Here is a 17,074-nt window from a genome sequence, read left to right on the forward strand (position 1 = left end):
GTTAAGTCTCAAAGTCTTTATTCACCTCCTGAAAACAATGTTACAGTTTGTACAGAAACGACAGGCTTTAATGCACAAGAGGCCGGCCGGGGGTTAGTAAAAACCATGACATTTGAAAAAGGAAAGGAAAATATTAAAGAAAACTAAACAAATATCACTTCATTCGATTATGGTCATTTTCTAGTGTTTAAACAGACTCAAGGTTTATGACAAAATAACACCAACGAGGAGACCGGTGACAAAATGAAACAAACACAAAAAACCGCACACCCTCTCTCTCACACTTCCCACACAACATACGCACAGCTGTCCAACTACTACTCTGTTTGGTCTCCTATGTGTGCAAACACACACAATCTCATTCATCCACTTCCAAACATTCACCAAAATAAACACAAAGAACAAACAAACACAAACACGATATTAGGTTGTCAAACACAGAAATTTTGGGGGTGGATGTGTTGGAGACAGAGAAAGCTCCTAGCGAGATTAAACTCTCACAGGTGATGTCGGGATGTTATAGGGCCTTTACCGATACCCAGGACCTGGCTGGGTGTAGCCCTGGCCGTAAGGTGGACGGTTTCGGGCATAGGGGTTGGAACCTCCAGGAGGAGGGGTGGCACCAGATGGTGGGGTGTATCCAGGGCGGGGTTGGGGTTGATAACCCCCTGCAGCCTGTGATGTGTAGTTTTGAGCTGGAAATGCTCCAGGTGGGTACTGGGTGGATCCTTGAGGAGCAGGAGGTTGTGACTGGCCAGAAAACCCAGGGGCAGACCCAGGAGCACCAGCAGCCTGAGAGGTAGGGGTGGGGTAATTCTGGAATTGTTGTTGCGGGGCAGGAGCCTGAGGAGCTCCAGGCTGAGGGGTATAACCAGCTGAAAAAGACAAAATACAAACTATAATGAAGCTTGCTGATGTATGCAAGCATTAGAACACACAGATAGGAAAGATAGAAAAAGTTTTGTTTGATTATTTTTCACGCCATTCCAGCATCTATGGGTATATAACACACATTTGGGTAAGAGGCGATTTGGCATCTCCAATTTACCTAACCAGGGTTGCATTTCCCAAAAGCATTGTTAGCTAACTATGGTCGTTGTTACCATTGAACTCTATTGGTAACACATCCCTGCATGTTTTTGGCCTGTGGGAGGAAACCAGAGTACCCGAAATAAACCCCAGGGTTCCCACACCTTAGTTAACTTCAACTTCAAAGACCTTTCAAGGACTTTTCAGGTCCAATACCCTCAAATTCGAGAACTAAATGTGGGGACACATTTCAAGTGAGAGCAAGTTACATCGTGTTACCTTTTAAGATACATTGTTACAGTTCCCTTTTGAGGGAACTTGCGCTGCGTCACTGCGGTGACATTTTGAGGACGCCTCCAAGGGTAAGAGCGTCTGAATGTGTATATCAAATTCAACCAATGGTGAGGCTTAACGACAACAACAGGGTGACGCGGGAGCCAGGAAGTATATTGATATCTGAAATATTTCCAAAGACGGCGTTACAGGGACGCAGGAAATATGGCAAAGGAGACGCAGCGCCTCGTTCCCTTCCAATGAACAACAATTACATACGTACCCAGAAACGTTTTCATGTGTCAAACACAACTATGCAAAAAAGCATTTTGGTATGAATCAACATTCGCATACAGAAGATATAAGCATTTAAAGCGAACAGTTTTGCACGTGTGCTTAAAAAGTCTAGAAATTTTATGATATTATCCTACACTACACAGGAAATAATATGGATTTTTTTTACAGAAAACTTCTTGCATAAAATAGATTCAAGAACTTTCAATGACCTGTATCTATGAATGTATATTTTCAAAAACTTCCCAGGGTCTTGAAATATTTCCCCCAGATTCACAAACTTTTAAGGATTTCAAGGACCGTGGGAACCCTGAAACCCATGCAGACACACGGAGAACATGAATACTCAACACAGAAAGGCCACCTGACGTAGAGCTGATGTTTTGTGCGTCAAATATACAAAAAGACAGCTGTGCTACGCTTGTTTGCCAATGGTTTCGACAGATTTGATACGAGCAATGAGCTCTAATGTTTGAAGTCATGTGCTTTGAATAAGAGTTACCAGGGTACTGCATCCCATACTGCTGCTGCGGTCCGGCTGGCGGAGGGTATCCACCCGGAGCTTGATACTGCTGATACATCTGACCTGTTAGAGGCATAAAACATATTTATGGGTTTGCAACATAAACATTATTCCCAAGTATTAGGAATCACATTAAACAAAACAAAAAACTTCACATCAAAGGACCCGTACACAGCTGTTAATTCTAGCGAGGATATCCCACTGTTACTTAGTTTCACCATCAAACGTTTAAAAGAAGAGCTGGGACAACAGAAAGCCATAAATAACCTGATCTCTGATATCCCACTTTGTGCCGCGACACATTTAGTATTAAATATCTGGCAATATAATTTGTATTGGCTGTTGATTTGCTGATGCTCTTAAATGAGCTGATTGGAAACACATATTGGATAACAAAAAACCCCACGATAAGACTGAACAAGCAAGAGATGAACCATCCGAGTCTGTTGACCATCTGTGTCTGACTGAAGGTGAGAAGAAACGTCTGACCAAAATCCAAGAAACTCAAACGAAACCTGAATACTAAGGTTCTCATACTGTTTGTTTGTATTTCACCAAGAGACTAATATGAAAAGGCTGTGTGTGTCACTGTGCGACAGCAAAAGAAATCATAGCTCCTGCAACCATGGAAACCATCTGCATAATCTGCCAAACCCAGAATAGTTCTGCACAATTTCTCATGTGCTTTGAGCTGATGTGTAAGATCTTTGGTATGAGAGGTGGGGGGAGAACAAATCCAAAGGATGAGCGCAGAATAACATTACATTCTGAACTCACTACAAAGCCTTGTAGGCTATTTGATTTCTTGTTAATTTATCTTTTGCTTGACATTTTTCCTGCGAGCCTCATGTGCAAGGTGCGTTCGCACTGCAGACACATAACCTGCAGAGATGTCCTGTGGCGTTTGTGTGTAAGCGTGAGAGAACGTGCGCAGGTGTGTCATTTTTCTGCCAAACTGTATGGCCTGCCAAATCCAAAACAGTCCTGCACAATTTCTCATGTCCACCGGGATGACATGGAAGTTCTTTGGAACGAAAAATGGGGTGAACAAATCCAAAGGCATGAGAGGAAAAACATTATGCTCTCAATCTACTACAAAGACTTGCCATTTGGTCCTCTGTTCATTTTTCTCTGACTCACCTTAAACAGAAGACATCTGCAAAAGGGATTTGCACGACTGCACATTTTTAAAACCCATTAGTCGGTGGGTTGAAACAATTAGGTAGAAGCCCTTTATAATCATTCCTAGAGGGCTGCTTGTGCAAAACATGTTTTACGTTGAAAAAAAGCTATAAAAAGCAGACAGGAGCGGATGGGTTTTAGATGGATTTTTATAATAGTCATTAACTTGACACACTTTTATGAAAAATGTTTGCTAATGAAGCGAGACACAATTTTTTTTACAGCAGTTGCACGTGTATTGCTCCTGCAACAATGTTTTAAAAGATGTGGGTTTTAGTATGATAACTGAAGAGTATTTCCTATCATCCTTTGACCACTGCATCTTACTCCTAATTTGCAAACAACCATTACATACTAACAAATGTGACCCTGGACCACAAAACCAGTCGTAAGCATTCCATTGATGTATGGTTTGTTAGGAAAGGAAAATATGCCAAAAATCGGGAAGTTGACAGTGCAAAAAATATAAATATTGAAAAAAATCGCATTTAAAGTTCAAAGTCCAATAAAGTCCGTATACAGCAACGCATATTAAAGAAAAAAGTTTGTTTTAGTGCTCTCTATTGGCTTAATGCTGTAATGAACTTGATGAATGAATGAGGGAAGTTATAAGCTTTTACAACAACCAAACATGAATGGAAATCCCTAACGGGGCATTCACACGGGGCGTCAGCGTTAACGCTTCCCATTCACTTTTAATGGGTGATGTCATGCGTTGCCAAACTGAATTGTGGATCCGTCGGCGCCGCGTCAGTGCCGTTGCTCGCGGCAGAAGTTGAACATTTCTCAACTTTTCAAGCGGCAATGCATGCGTCAGCCAATCAGATCGCCTTATGCAAATAACCTAGGCAGAGCCAGCCAATTAAGTTTATGGAAAAACGGAGCATGTGTAGCGGCCACTGTGATTGGCTGTTGGCCACACTTCAGACAAGACTTCCGTTAAGCGTTAACGCTTACGCCCCGTGTGAATGCACCGTAATGAACGGGGGAAAAGCAAAGCTTGTATGCGAGTTTCTGGCCAATTTTGATTGCGATTTTACTGCATCCACTCACAAAAATAAACTTTTGATATATTTGAAGAGTTTGGTTCCAAAACGCAATAAACGGATTTTACCGCCAAAATCAGTATTGTATCTGGTCAGTATAAAAAGTAAATATTAATTTTACATAAAATCCAATTTCCACCATGTTATTCCGTCATCTTTTCTCCCTTTTTTCCCACAACGCGATAAACGCCAGCCCTCCTTCTCTGCAGTATGCATAAAAATCCGCTCAACAAATCACAGCGCACCATTTCAAGCATTGTAAACAATAATGGTGGCGCGTTGAATACACACAGATTCCTAGTTTTCCCTCATCTACTTCGTACTTCGTGATCAACAAACAAACAAAAACAAAAACTTTTGTTGGCATTGATAAACCTGTGGTAGTTTTCTGTGGGGGGGAAGAAACCTAAGCCATCAAAATTAAATAATTTATGGGAGAGGCACTCGGGAGACGGAAAAATGCCAGCTGTTGCTTGTTCTCCTGACAGCATCGCAGCAACACATTGACCCCAGAGGATCTTATGAAAAACTTCAATTTTTTGCTCAAAGTCAACGAAAATCATGCAGGACCAAAACATTTTACAGCTGAACGTTGTCAAAAAAGTTCAGCGACGACATCCCAAGTATAACCGCAGCAATGACAGTGTTCTTAATATGACAAAGTAAGTGTTTTCATTAATGCATTAATGTTTTTTATCAGTGTATACACTAGTCAACTAATTTAATATAACATGGCAAAGATGAATGCACATTTATATATTGATTCAATAAATTTATAGCATTTTGGGGGAAAAAAACTTTTCATGGACTTATAGCATTTTGTGGAAAAATTATCTGTTTTTATAATAAATCTTTGAAAATCTAATTATGGATTTGAATTATTATTGTTATTATAACCTTAAGATGCTATGTGAAAGTTTGTAACAGAAAATAGTGGTTTTCATCTGGTCACTTTCTTGGTATAGAAAACACGTTTAACCGAAATTAGTCAAAATGGATTTATTGCGTTTTGGAACCAAACCCTTCATTTATAGTAGGAAATTTACAAAATATCTTCATGGAACATGATCTTTACATAATATACTAAAGATTTTTGGCATAAAACAAAAATAGATATTTTTGACCCATGCAATGCATTTTCTGACTGGTTATGTGGTCCAAGGTCACAAATAATCTGCAAATCTGTGTTTTTTGGTGCGTACATATATGACTGCAAGAGAAATGTACATAAGCACAGGTTTATGATGCTTCCACCAACCTATAGGACTTCACAGAAAACTCATTGAGAACATCTTCCACTACAGCTGAACTGTTGGATCTAAAAAACTGCCCCAATTTCCTTCCCAACCACTATCAACTTTTCATAGGAGATTAAATACCATAAAAGCAAGTGGTAGATTTACCATCCATAGTAGTAGTAGAGTGAGTTTGTTGGACCCCTGAGTAAGGTGGGGGGCCCTGGGGAGCCACAGCAGAGGGGGGTGCTGCTGAAGATGAAGAGGCAATACTGTCTGGAGTAGCAGAGCGCTCCTCTGCAGCAGCAGTGGCGGCTACAGCTGGAACTAAAACACAAGAGAGAAACAGGTGGTCATACTCTTTCAATATAACACAAGCAGCTGCAGCACAAAAATCTAATTTGGTGACACGTTTTACGATGCTATAAATCAGCAGATACACACACAACAAACCTGTGAAAACAGCAAGTTGCTACAAACCACCAAAACGATTGCACCAATTACAAAACACTTATTAAATAATAATAATAATAATAATATAGTTGTTGCTTAAAACCCACCCTCTCTTTGCAATTTACTTTTAAAATCATCCTACACAAAGTAAAGAACATTCTGTGCAAAATAACCTTGATATCTGTAAAATAACTGAGGACGCCAATGTCAAAGATTTGAAATTAAAATGAAGTAAATGACTGAAATCAAACTTTGAAGCTCCTTATATCAGAAATAGATTATGGCCTGGTTTTACAGACAAGGCTTAGCTAAATCCAGGGCTAGGCCTTAGTCAAATTAAGATGTTTAATCATCTTTTATAAACATGCCGTAGAAAAGATGATACTGGTGTGTATCTTGATACAAATCATTCGCACCGGCACATTTTAAGATCTGTCAGTGCAAGTTATTTTCAGTTGAGACAGCTCAAACGTGTTTTAGTCTAAGACTAGCCCTTAAGGAATAGTTCACCCAAAAATGAACAAAAAAATGTGTCATTCTTTACTCAGCCCCATGTTGTTCTAAACCTGTATACATTTTTTTTATATTTCTTATATTTTGATAAATGATGGTAAGCACACAGCTGATTGTAACCATTGACTTCCATAGTAGGAAAAACAAATACGATGGAATTCAATGGGTACAGTCAGCTGTGTGCTTACCATCTTCAAAAATATCTTCTTCATTATTTATCACAATACCTGCATAATATTTGTTTTCCTACTATGGAAGTCAATAGTTACAATCAGCTGTGTGCTTATCATCATTTATAAAAATATTTTCTTTTGTGTTCATCAGAAAACAGAAACGTATACAGGTTTAGAACAACATGGGGGTTAGTAAATGATGACAGAATTAATTTTGCGGTGAAATATCTCTTTAAGCCCTTTCTGTGAAACCGGGGGTAAGAGACCCAAGCCTGGGTTTCACAGAAAGGCTCACATTTCTGTATCAAAGAGGTTTAGTTTAATAAATGCTGTTTTGCCAAAATACAATTATATTAAATTTTTATTAGTTTTATATCACTGATCTAATAGTTTCATATAAACTCCAATGAGGTAATGTATTACAATGATTTTACTTTCATTAAATGAGTTAATCAGAAACCTCTGTTACCATGGGAAACATCACTGTGAAAATTACTAAATTAAAAAGTCGTACCCACCCTTAAAACTCTGTAACAAACAAATAAAAAGCAGACGTTCTACGAACTTTGCTAACACATGAACTACTATGGGCATGTACCTGGGGCATGTTCCTCAGACAGACCGAATGCGGAAATGACATTCTTGTTGATCTCTTCTTGGTTCTTCAGTGGGTCAAATGCAGACATGCTAGCAGCACTCACTGGAGGGGCCTGCTTTACTGTTGAATCAACCGCGTCATTCACATATTCTGTTACACACAAACATTAAAACAAGATAGTGTTCACCTTATGTTGACACATTTTGAAGACATACAGAAACCCACACAAGCTTAAAACACTGGGTTGAATGACTCATTTAACGTTGACCTACTTTCATAAACTAACTGAGCTTTACTGTGAAAAAAATACAGTGTTTAAATACAATACTGAGTATGAAAAACACTGGAGAAGAGTTGGTGTGTATACCAGTTTCTGGGTGGGTGCTCTCTGGGATAGACTCTGAGGGCGGCTCCAGGCTGTCCAGAAGGCTGTTGACTTTATTTCTCAAATGGATCAGCTCTCTACGCAGGTGCTTGACTTGAGACGACTCCAGTGGCCGAGGCTGCCCATTCACTGCAAGAACACGACGACGACTGTTAACACTTTAACTGTGAGACGTCTACACCATTTCCTAATCAGTAACAACATAATAAATCACACCTCCTTCATATTGAGCTATGCTAACCATGTGTTTTCTCCATTTGGTTTCCATTTTCGCCACAGCACTCTACGTAGCGCAAATCCAGCTACATCTAATAATGTTTTACTAGGATTTTGTCAACAAATTAATTAAGATTATTTCAATAACCAGGCTATGATGAAATATTCCAGAGTTTTGGCTTTGTGTTTGACCCCACAATGTTCTTCCCAAAGTCCATATGTGTGAGACCGGCTGCTGCTTGAACCATTCCAGCCTGTTCCAGTTCAGAAATCGCACAAGCCCATGAAGCCGTCCAAGCCAGGCCCTGGGCGCCAGTCACACGTTTGGGACGCATACATGCACGTGACGTTACACAACTATGAACCAGCGCATTTGAGCTTTACTGTTTAAATCTCTCCATTTCATCCTTTTACTTTCATTATTTCCAAATCGCTCTTTTTAACTAGGGAAACTTTGCAACAAAGGGCAGGGTTACATATGCAAACACAGGACATGACATCATTTGGCTGGTGTATAAAGGCTTTGGCCATATTGCACACATACTGTCGAATAAACCAAAGTAATTACTTTTTTGTTTCCCACTGCTACCAGTTGGTGCATACGGTTTATTTAGCATGTGAAATTTATTAGGGTCTTGCCCAGATTGTCTGTAATATAAATAACTGGCTTTTGTTACACCGAAACAGACTGCAACCATAGATTTTGGCTAGACTTGCCATATAAATCACTTTGTAAAATAGTGCATGAATCAAAACATAGCATTTACGACACATTTGAAGAGTAATCGGCACATGCTGAGCACTGGCGCTTACATTGCAGTGCAGATGTACCTGCACGGGCCAAACACGGGTAAATCACAAAGAGCGTGACGTTAACCGAGCAACATACTTTGGTCCATTCTCTTCTCTTGGAATATATGCTTGTGCCACGTACTGGTGTGGAGTGCAGACTTTTTCTGCATAGCCCACTATATGATTAAAACCAGACTGACGGCCAAATAAAGCAAAAATAATGAGCCTGCAATTTGTATTGTTTCTAATTTACAAGCTAACCCAGTGGTTCTTAAACTGGGCGCCGTGAGATTGTGCCAGAGCCCTAGTTTTATGACATTTTATAAAATACATAAATTTTTCATTAAAAATAAGGCTACTTACCAACAGCAATACATTCTATAACTTAATATGTTTTGTTTAATTCAAATTTTTAGCTTTATAATGTTTTATGACATACATTTTTATTGGGGGGCCACAAAGAGATGCACCCTACACAAGAGGAGCCGCACGCTGAAAAAGATTGAGAACCACTGAGCTAACCCTACCTTTCAGATAACTTCTCTATTCCATAATATTATGCCAGTTTCTGTAGCGTAGTGCTTAGTGCTATTAAATCCAATGACAACTTTTCAGATTTAAAACCCAAATGTAGGGCTGCAAGATATATCAAAATTTCTGAAATATTGCAAATGTTCAGACCACAATAAGTATATGTATACCGTATACTGAATGACTTTAATTCCTTAAAAAGTTCAGTCTAAGTTTTAACACGGATAGAAGAGAGAATGGCAAAACGGAGTGAGTGATGCTTTCTTTTCAAAAATTAATGTAAAACGTGGGCACTTAGGACACTTATAGTGCCAGACAGATCCAATATTGACAATTACCTGTATTGCAGTGTGTCCATCAATGTAAATGATGTGCAAAGTACCCTATATACCCGAATATAAGACAAGGTTTTTGTACTAAAAATAGACTGAAAAATGGGGGGGTCGTCTTATATTTGCGATATAGACAAAATCAAAGGAAAACAGTAGAGGGCGCCAACACGATAGGTTAGATGTGTTTGATTAAAAGCAGATGGTTATTTTCTAGCGACAAAATTTTTGCATTTTTGTGGAAAGGTTATTCATTTTTGTCACTTATTCATTCATTTATGTACTCATTCATTGACAGAGTGCACTTTATTTTGTGACAAATTAATCCAAAATTTAATGAATGGTATTAAAATGTTTTTCCAATGAAGTATCACTAGAATTTTCCACAAAATCTTTTTTTTCCCAAAAATAAGTCTGGAAAATGGGGGGTCGTTTTATATTCAGGGTCGTCTTATATTCGGGTATATACGGTAGTTAAACCAAAAAGTGCACGATTAATAAAATGATTTGCTTCTTAAGTAGGAATTGACTCTGAATCACTGAAATGAGTCAAAATATTTTCAAATCTGCTGCCTGTTGTCTGCTTACGTATGAGGGAGGCAACACTTCGGGTAATCTTCGCCTTTAGTCTTGCCCGTGAGAAACGAAAACCCTGACCTCCCCAAAAACACTTCCGCTAGTTATTGTGTTATTGTTACTGTTTAGCTGTGGCCAGTTAGTTTACATTCTTTCTTAAATTAATGTAAAAATGTTAGTGTCTGTCGTCATTTTAATTGCTTGGATTAATCAAGGAATGTGCATTGATGTTGGTTTTCAAACTCTTAATGTGTTGTCAGAAAGTTGCACTAGCAGCTGGCTAACGCATGTTGCAGTTACTGTTTACGTTACTGTTTAGCTGTGGCCCGGTTAGCTTACATACTTGCAAAAATGTTAGTGTTTGTCGTTGTTTTATTGCTTGGATTAATGATGAATGATGTGTATTGATGTCGGTTTTCAAACTCTTAATGCGTTGTCAGAAAGTTGTGCTAGCAGTTGGCTAATGCATGTTGCAGTCACTGTTTAGCTGTGTCCTGGTTAGCTTACATACCTTGCTTACATGAGTGTAAAAATGTTAGTTTCTGTTTCCATTTTTATTACTTGGTTTAATGATGAATCATGCGTTTTAATGTCGCTAATGTCTTCTCAGTAAGTCATGTTAACACTAGGTCAATGCATGTTGAACTATTGTTGGACTGTGCGGAGACTGTGCCAGTTGACCAATCAGAACAGAGTAGGCTGGGGTTTAGGCAGGTTGAATCTTTGAACGGCTTCGCACAAATCGTTTGGGGTTCTCTGAGAAATGGGATAATATTACATTTATATTTTGAGAAAATGACTCCTTAACAATATTAGGAAGCTTAAAAATTGGACCTGACTGGCAATTTAAAACTTTCTTAAAAACACCACTGAATTGAAAAATGTGAAATCTAAAAACACTGCTTGAGATTTCTTAGGACCTTTCATTTTAAGGAGACCTATTTGTGATTACTTTGAAGCAACTACACTCTCAAAAACATTTTTGTAGGTATGAGCTCAATTTCCCTTAAAATCACAACTACAATGTAAGTTGATAACATTATCTACATAGCTAAACATTCAGACTGATTGTACACCAACCTCAACATCCAAACACATGACCCAATTAAATCTTGTTCTTCTATGCCCTCTGCTGGACACTAAAATCTTCATCCGATTTATCCCATAAGAAAAAAGGACCTCTACTGGTTGGATAAAAAATTACCAAATTCAGCATTTTTAGGATTAAAGAGATTAACTCAGGAATATTACACAATTGAAGCTAACGTGGGATTATCTTCTTACAGAAGGTCTGTTTTAACCCAAATGTTACAGATTACTGTTTAATGGGTCACAAAGAGACAGTGTGGAATCAAAAAGCTTAATTCGATATGTCTCTTTTACATTAAAAAGTAAAAATTCACCCAAGTGCATCATGATTATGGACTCCTTAGTTCTTTTAGTCCTGTATCCCTTTCTGTTATTCCGTCCAGAGACACCATGAGCACTGTAGTGTTTTTTAGGAATATGACACCCCAACAGGTAATGTAAACCTACACATGCTCAATGACCTTAACTCTGAGAACAATGTTACTGACGATAAGCGTGTTACTGTGCACTAACCTTTTTAAAACTATATCTATTTGAATACAGCTTTGGAAGGCATCTCTATCTTGAAATGGTTTTGCAATACCCCTTTATTCTTTGATCTTGTCATTAGGACGTAAACTCTCAAGTGTTGTTTAAAACCGAATAAAAACAACTGAAGCCAGTTAAATTATGGCTTCTTTCATTGTAAGAAAAGGTGCTTCATTGTAAAAAAAACACAAGACATTATTTTTCATCAAGCCAGCATGATGTTCAATAGTAGAACTGCCAAAAAGTGATCCATTAAAACATCCCAACAAACCTATCATCACGTGATAGCACCATTGTACCAAACAACGCTGTAAATTGTGTAACTGCCTATAAGCACTGTTGGTTTCTTACCAAAAAGAGTGAGTTTCAATATTCTACTGCACTGGATTGCAAAGGACAAATCAGAACTGTCAAAGATGGTGATATGGTCATCATCTGCAAGAAAACAGACAAATAAATCACAAGTTATCAAACTTTCTAGATCTGTTTGATTGACATGCACATTTTAAAGCTTACAACTGACCTTCATCCTTATATTTAATGGTGACCTCATCGCTGCTCTGTAGCTGCCCACGAAAGACACGCTGCATCATCAGCAGGAGCTCATCATAAGTGATGTCTTCATTATGAATGGGAATCCGGCGGATATCATCCCCCAGCTGAGCTTTAATGATCAGCTTCCCACTCAAGTCCAGCTGGCCATTCATACTGCTGGAATAAAAAGTATGTTTACTATTATGCTACTAGTGTCAGTATTTTTTTCATAAGCCAATACCATTTTAAAAAGAAGGAGGGTTGAGATACAACAGCAAATGATAAATACACAAATATGCATAAATTAAGAGACTCATTATGCGTAAAGTTTACAAAAATTTTACAAAAGGACAAATAGTGGCTAATTTATTGACCTTTTACTTATTTATACTACTTAGTAGCAGGCTATTCATCACTATTTAATGCATATTCTACAATTTTAGGTGACATCTGATACATCACACAGCAGCTTACTGAAACCAAACACACCGCAAGAGCTGAATCCGTAAAAACTTTGGTAAATACATGTGCGCACTTACATAGATAAGGCCTATCCAAATAAAATCAATAACTTGATTCATAAAGTCATCAGTTAATATCTTTTGTCAAAACACATAACTTCCTAAGCCATTCCTGCTCAGACCACATGTCACACAACAGTTGAACAATGAAATGTGATAGTTGTAACTCAATAAGCGTCTTTACCCACAGCTGGTTCTCCTGCTTGTGTTAGATATAAACACGCCAAGGCCATGAATAATAACTTATTTTATTCTCTGAAGGTCCCACACAAAGATCTTATGACTGCAACAATATCAAGCAGCAAACAGTAAGAGCTTATGTAGAGAAATGTTGTTCACCCTTATGTACAAATTCTACTACATATTTATGTAAAATGAATGAGAATGAAGGCAGTGCAAAGCCTCATACTAATTAGGTCATCTGCAATCTGCTACTGTACAGCAGTGGGACATGCTATAAAAGTCTAAGGGTCACAAGATATAGGATGATTTGGCAGACCCACAATCTTTGCAAACTAAGACTTTGGCCTTGTTGAAAAACTGCCTGTAACAAAGAGAGACCCATTTTGGGTTTTGATCCCAATACAATGATTGGAATGTGTATCCATTTAATCAATCAAGGACAAACTTATCTGAACAATACAGACTATCTCTCTCTCTTCCTCTGATAATCTTAACCTTCAGCATAGTAATGCATTGGATGAAGGCAGATCTGTACTTAACCTCTGCCAATAAAATACATTTAATTTAATCATAACAACAGCTCTGTGATTTAAGAAAATCCTTGTTGGATGGATCAAGAAAATGGTAAGTTAAAGGAAATTATTAGTAAATGTTTATATAACAAGTAAATGTTTGCTTGTCAATCTAATGCAGTAGGTACAATTATTTCAGTTCTGTTTAACTTGTCAAAATCTTAAATTTATTATTTTTAAGTCTTTGTAGGAATGGTAAACAAATTCATAGAAAAAATACTGAAAACGGCTGATGTCTGTCTTGTTCTGCGCTATTTCTTTCTTCCGCTAACTTGTCAAACCTCAAGTCTTGTTTAAACTGAATGAAAATAAACAACTGAAGCAATTGTTTAATCCTCAAGATGTGTGTTTTGCTGTTTTGGTTGGAAACACCAGCCCACTTCTCCATCACGACGTTCAACGCTACTGCCAAAAAGTGATCCACTGAAAACATCGCATCAGGCCTAATTCACCTGATGATGCAGCAACTTCCTGTCAAATAAGGGTCTGCGGTTTAAGAATTTAATTTTTTTAAATTTAAAACAAAAGATGAAAGCGTCCATACACCTTATTTTAACGCACATTAATAAATAATCCTCTATTTTCATTTTATAAAACTGACATTTGTGGAGAATGGCTCTTTTCAGCTTGCCCTAGTTTCCCAGAGGCTAAGCTAATGCTAGCGTGTTTGACAACCAGCTAACTGCTAATGATTCGTTTTTAACGGCGCGCTTAAAACCTCTTTTGTAACCATTTGAGAATATAAAATATTTATACAAGTCTAGTGGATTTACCTGATGATTTGGACGTTGTGATCCCAGCAGCAGCCTGTATGTCCTAGACTTCAGCTGAGACAAGGCTGACTGACTATCGGAAACGCCTCACAGCGACCTGTACGTGGCAAAACCACAAACGCGCATGCGCGGTATGTATATCCAGCTTGGCATCTCTTTAGAAAGTGGATGATTTGGCCTATACGCCTTCTGAATGCAGTTATAAGTTACTAAACCTAAATTCTATGGGGCGGTTTCCAGGACAGGAATTAGACTAGTCCTAGACTAAAATAAATGTAAGAGATGTCCAAACTGAAAACAACTTGCACTGATCATTAGTAGCCTTTGTTTTGCCTTAAAATGCACACTAGTAATGTTTTAGTAAGACATGTTTGTTAAAAATAGTTATATTTCCTAATTAAACTAAGGCCTAGTCCTGGCTTAAGTTAATCCCTGTCCAGGAAACCACCCATTAATCATTAAAGCTTAGTATAGTGATGTGAAGTGGTTTAACTATATTGGTCTTGCTCTGAGGGTGTTTAAAATGGTAAAATTATCAGTATAAAATACATTACACAGAGATATATAAAGAAATCATTTATTTATAAAGCATCATAAATTATGTGAATTATACATCCAGAAGAAACAATTTCAAGTTAAACTATTTTAATTTAAATATAATGTTAAGTATAATAAAACATATAATTGGAAACATTTACATTTAAACATATGTGAAAGTAAATGGTAACATTAAGGTATGCTTTATTGCTCACAAATATATTTAACATATAAATATTCACATGCATTGTACAGTAAAAACTGGGAGAGAAATAGAGATGCTTCTTATGGGTAAATCAAGTCCCCCAACAACAATGCATTTATTTCTTCTTCTTTTCTTGTGTTGAGTCGAACCAAGCATCCAGTAGCTTCTTGCTATAATAGATTTGCCATGCATGCACCTGAATAGCTATCACCATGATCAGATACATCACAGAGACAGCAGAGAATCCAAAGATAAATCGATAGGCCTTGCCATGTCGGTACAGCTGCTGAGCCAGAGGAAACATTTCCATCGCACCAAAAATAAGAGGTGCCACTGAGAACAAACCAGCACTGATCATGGAGATTACCAGGTAGCTAATGTTGTTCTTTGGCATGGCCAGTGCTCCGATCAAGGAGGGCAGAAGACTTAAAAGGTATGGATACTCCCACTGATAGGGCAAGGCCACCAGGTCATGTGACACCAGATTGAGATGACTGACAGCCACCTGCGCTGCCACCAGCAACCATATGAAGAGATGGACGACGGTGAGCTTCTTTAGCTCTGATTTCAGGGAAGCACTGCAAGACATTCATATTTTTAACGTATACTCTGATAAACATTTACTGCAGTGATTTGTAACAGTATAAAATTGTAGTTACCTCATCTGATAGTGAGACGCTACTTTCTCTCTGTGTTTAAAATCACTCCCATCAGTACCTGCCGCTCTTGGGCCTGCGCGTGATGCCATGGCAATTTCCAGATGATTCCTAATACCATACAAAGATTTACTAACAGATGACCATAGCAGTTTATAATTTAATTTAATAACAGGCATTTTATTATGATAGAAACTGAAACAATCAAATCCTAAAAGTATGCAGCAATGTAGAAATAATAACTAAACCCGATTTTACCGTTCATAGAATACATTTATCACAAATCCTTAAACATGCAACGTGAATGAAACTGGAAAAAAAGAATATTTTTATGAAGAACATAAAAACAGCCTTGCCACCCGGCTTCCTGATGGATGGATAGCCTACATTTACTAACGATGGCAGACGGATCAAGAAACATGCTTAAGTAATTAATAACAATGGTAATTTGCTTTCATGCGATGCATCTTTCTATAAATACCTTACCGTACTATCGATTGTAGAAATATGGACGAAATCGAGATAATGCTGAACAAAAAGCCTCTACTATCAATACTAGCAACATAAACCGCTCATGCGCAGAACAATGCGATGTCTCCGCCCACCGCGAGATCTGATTCGTCAGCGCAGCATTCCAGTCTGCGCATCTTGATTTTGGCTAAAAGGGATACAACAATTCCGAAATCTCGCGAGATGTTCGGTCAGGGTTATGTTTACACTTTTTGGTTTGGGGTTGTGTGATTAAACAGCGCTCATCCGGCGAGATTTCACGAGATCGCGGAGTTTGCTGTATCCCTTCTAGCCACAAATGCTCTTCCTCAGCATCACTGAGCAGAGTGCGAATGCGTGGTTTATATTTGTTTCATGACAGTTTAAGGTTAAGAAAGTCAAAAAAGCTGACAGCTTTTGTAGGTTTTATCTCAGAATGTATAGGCTAGTTTAAATGAGATATATAAATGTGTGTAAATATGGTGCATGAAAGTATGTGGAACTTAAAACCACACGATAATTACCACTGTTTTATTGTATTAATAATTATTTTGTGGTATTATTGACAGTCACTATGATTTTATGAATCAGACTACCCCATAATAAAAGAGCCTTCATTTTTAATATCTAGGTAACTATTTAAAAATAATTATGTCAATAATCTAATTTTTAAAAATCTAACCATGAAAAGGGACTTTTTTAAAAGACATTTTAGAGTGTATTCTACCATATTATTTGGCATAATTGTCAATGAGTAATTCTCCATATCATGTTTGGAAGGAATGTGTAATGTAATGTAATGTAGGCTACTTGTTACATTATTAAAGCACAATAATTTA

At 37.8% G+C, this 17,074-nt stretch overlaps 2 protein-coding genes across 4 annotated transcripts; both read right to left on the reverse strand.

Annotated features, from left to right (window-relative positions):
- Position 1: 1 nt before the first annotated feature.
- On the reverse strand, positions 2-14,503 carry tfg (trafficking from ER to golgi regulator). Of its 3 annotated transcripts, none has more exons than XM_065251726.1 (8): positions 14,349-14,503; positions 12,289-12,476; positions 12,117-12,200; positions 7,687-7,833; positions 7,320-7,439; positions 5,751-5,909; positions 2,099-2,182; positions 2-875 (listed from the first exon to the last, which is right to left on the reverse strand). In XM_065251726.1, exons 2-8 carry the CDS (start codon positions 12,470-12,472, stop codon positions 529-531), a joined length of 1,125 nt encoding a protein of 374 aa, XP_065107798.1. In that variant the 5' UTR covers positions 12,473-12,476; positions 14,349-14,503; the 3' UTR covers positions 2-528. The 3 variants fall into 3 exon arrangements, with proteins under 3 accessions (XP_065107798.1, XP_065107796.1, XP_065107797.1); XM_065251724.1 differs by having other exon boundaries at positions 7,320-7,469; XM_065251725.1 differs by having other exon boundaries at positions 7,320-7,469; positions 12,289-12,473; positions 14,349-14,472.
- Positions 14,504-14,909: 406 nt separating this feature from the next.
- Positions 14,910-16,630, reverse strand: jagn1a (jagunal homolog 1a). Its single transcript, XM_065251743.2, has 3 exons — positions 16,233-16,630; positions 15,750-15,857; positions 14,910-15,668 (listed from the first exon to the last, which is right to left on the reverse strand). Exons 2-3 carry the CDS (start codon positions 15,836-15,838, stop codon positions 15,206-15,208), a joined length of 552 nt encoding a protein of 183 aa, XP_065107815.1. The 5' UTR covers positions 15,839-15,857; positions 16,233-16,630; the 3' UTR covers positions 14,910-15,205.
- Positions 16,631-17,074: the final 444 nt, after the last annotated feature.

Source organism: Paramisgurnus dabryanus, chromosome 15 (genome assembly GCF_030506205.2).
Source record: "Paramisgurnus dabryanus chromosome 15, PD_genome_1.1, whole genome shotgun sequence".
NCBI lineage: Eukaryota > Metazoa > Chordata > Actinopteri > Cypriniformes > Cobitidae > Paramisgurnus > Paramisgurnus dabryanus.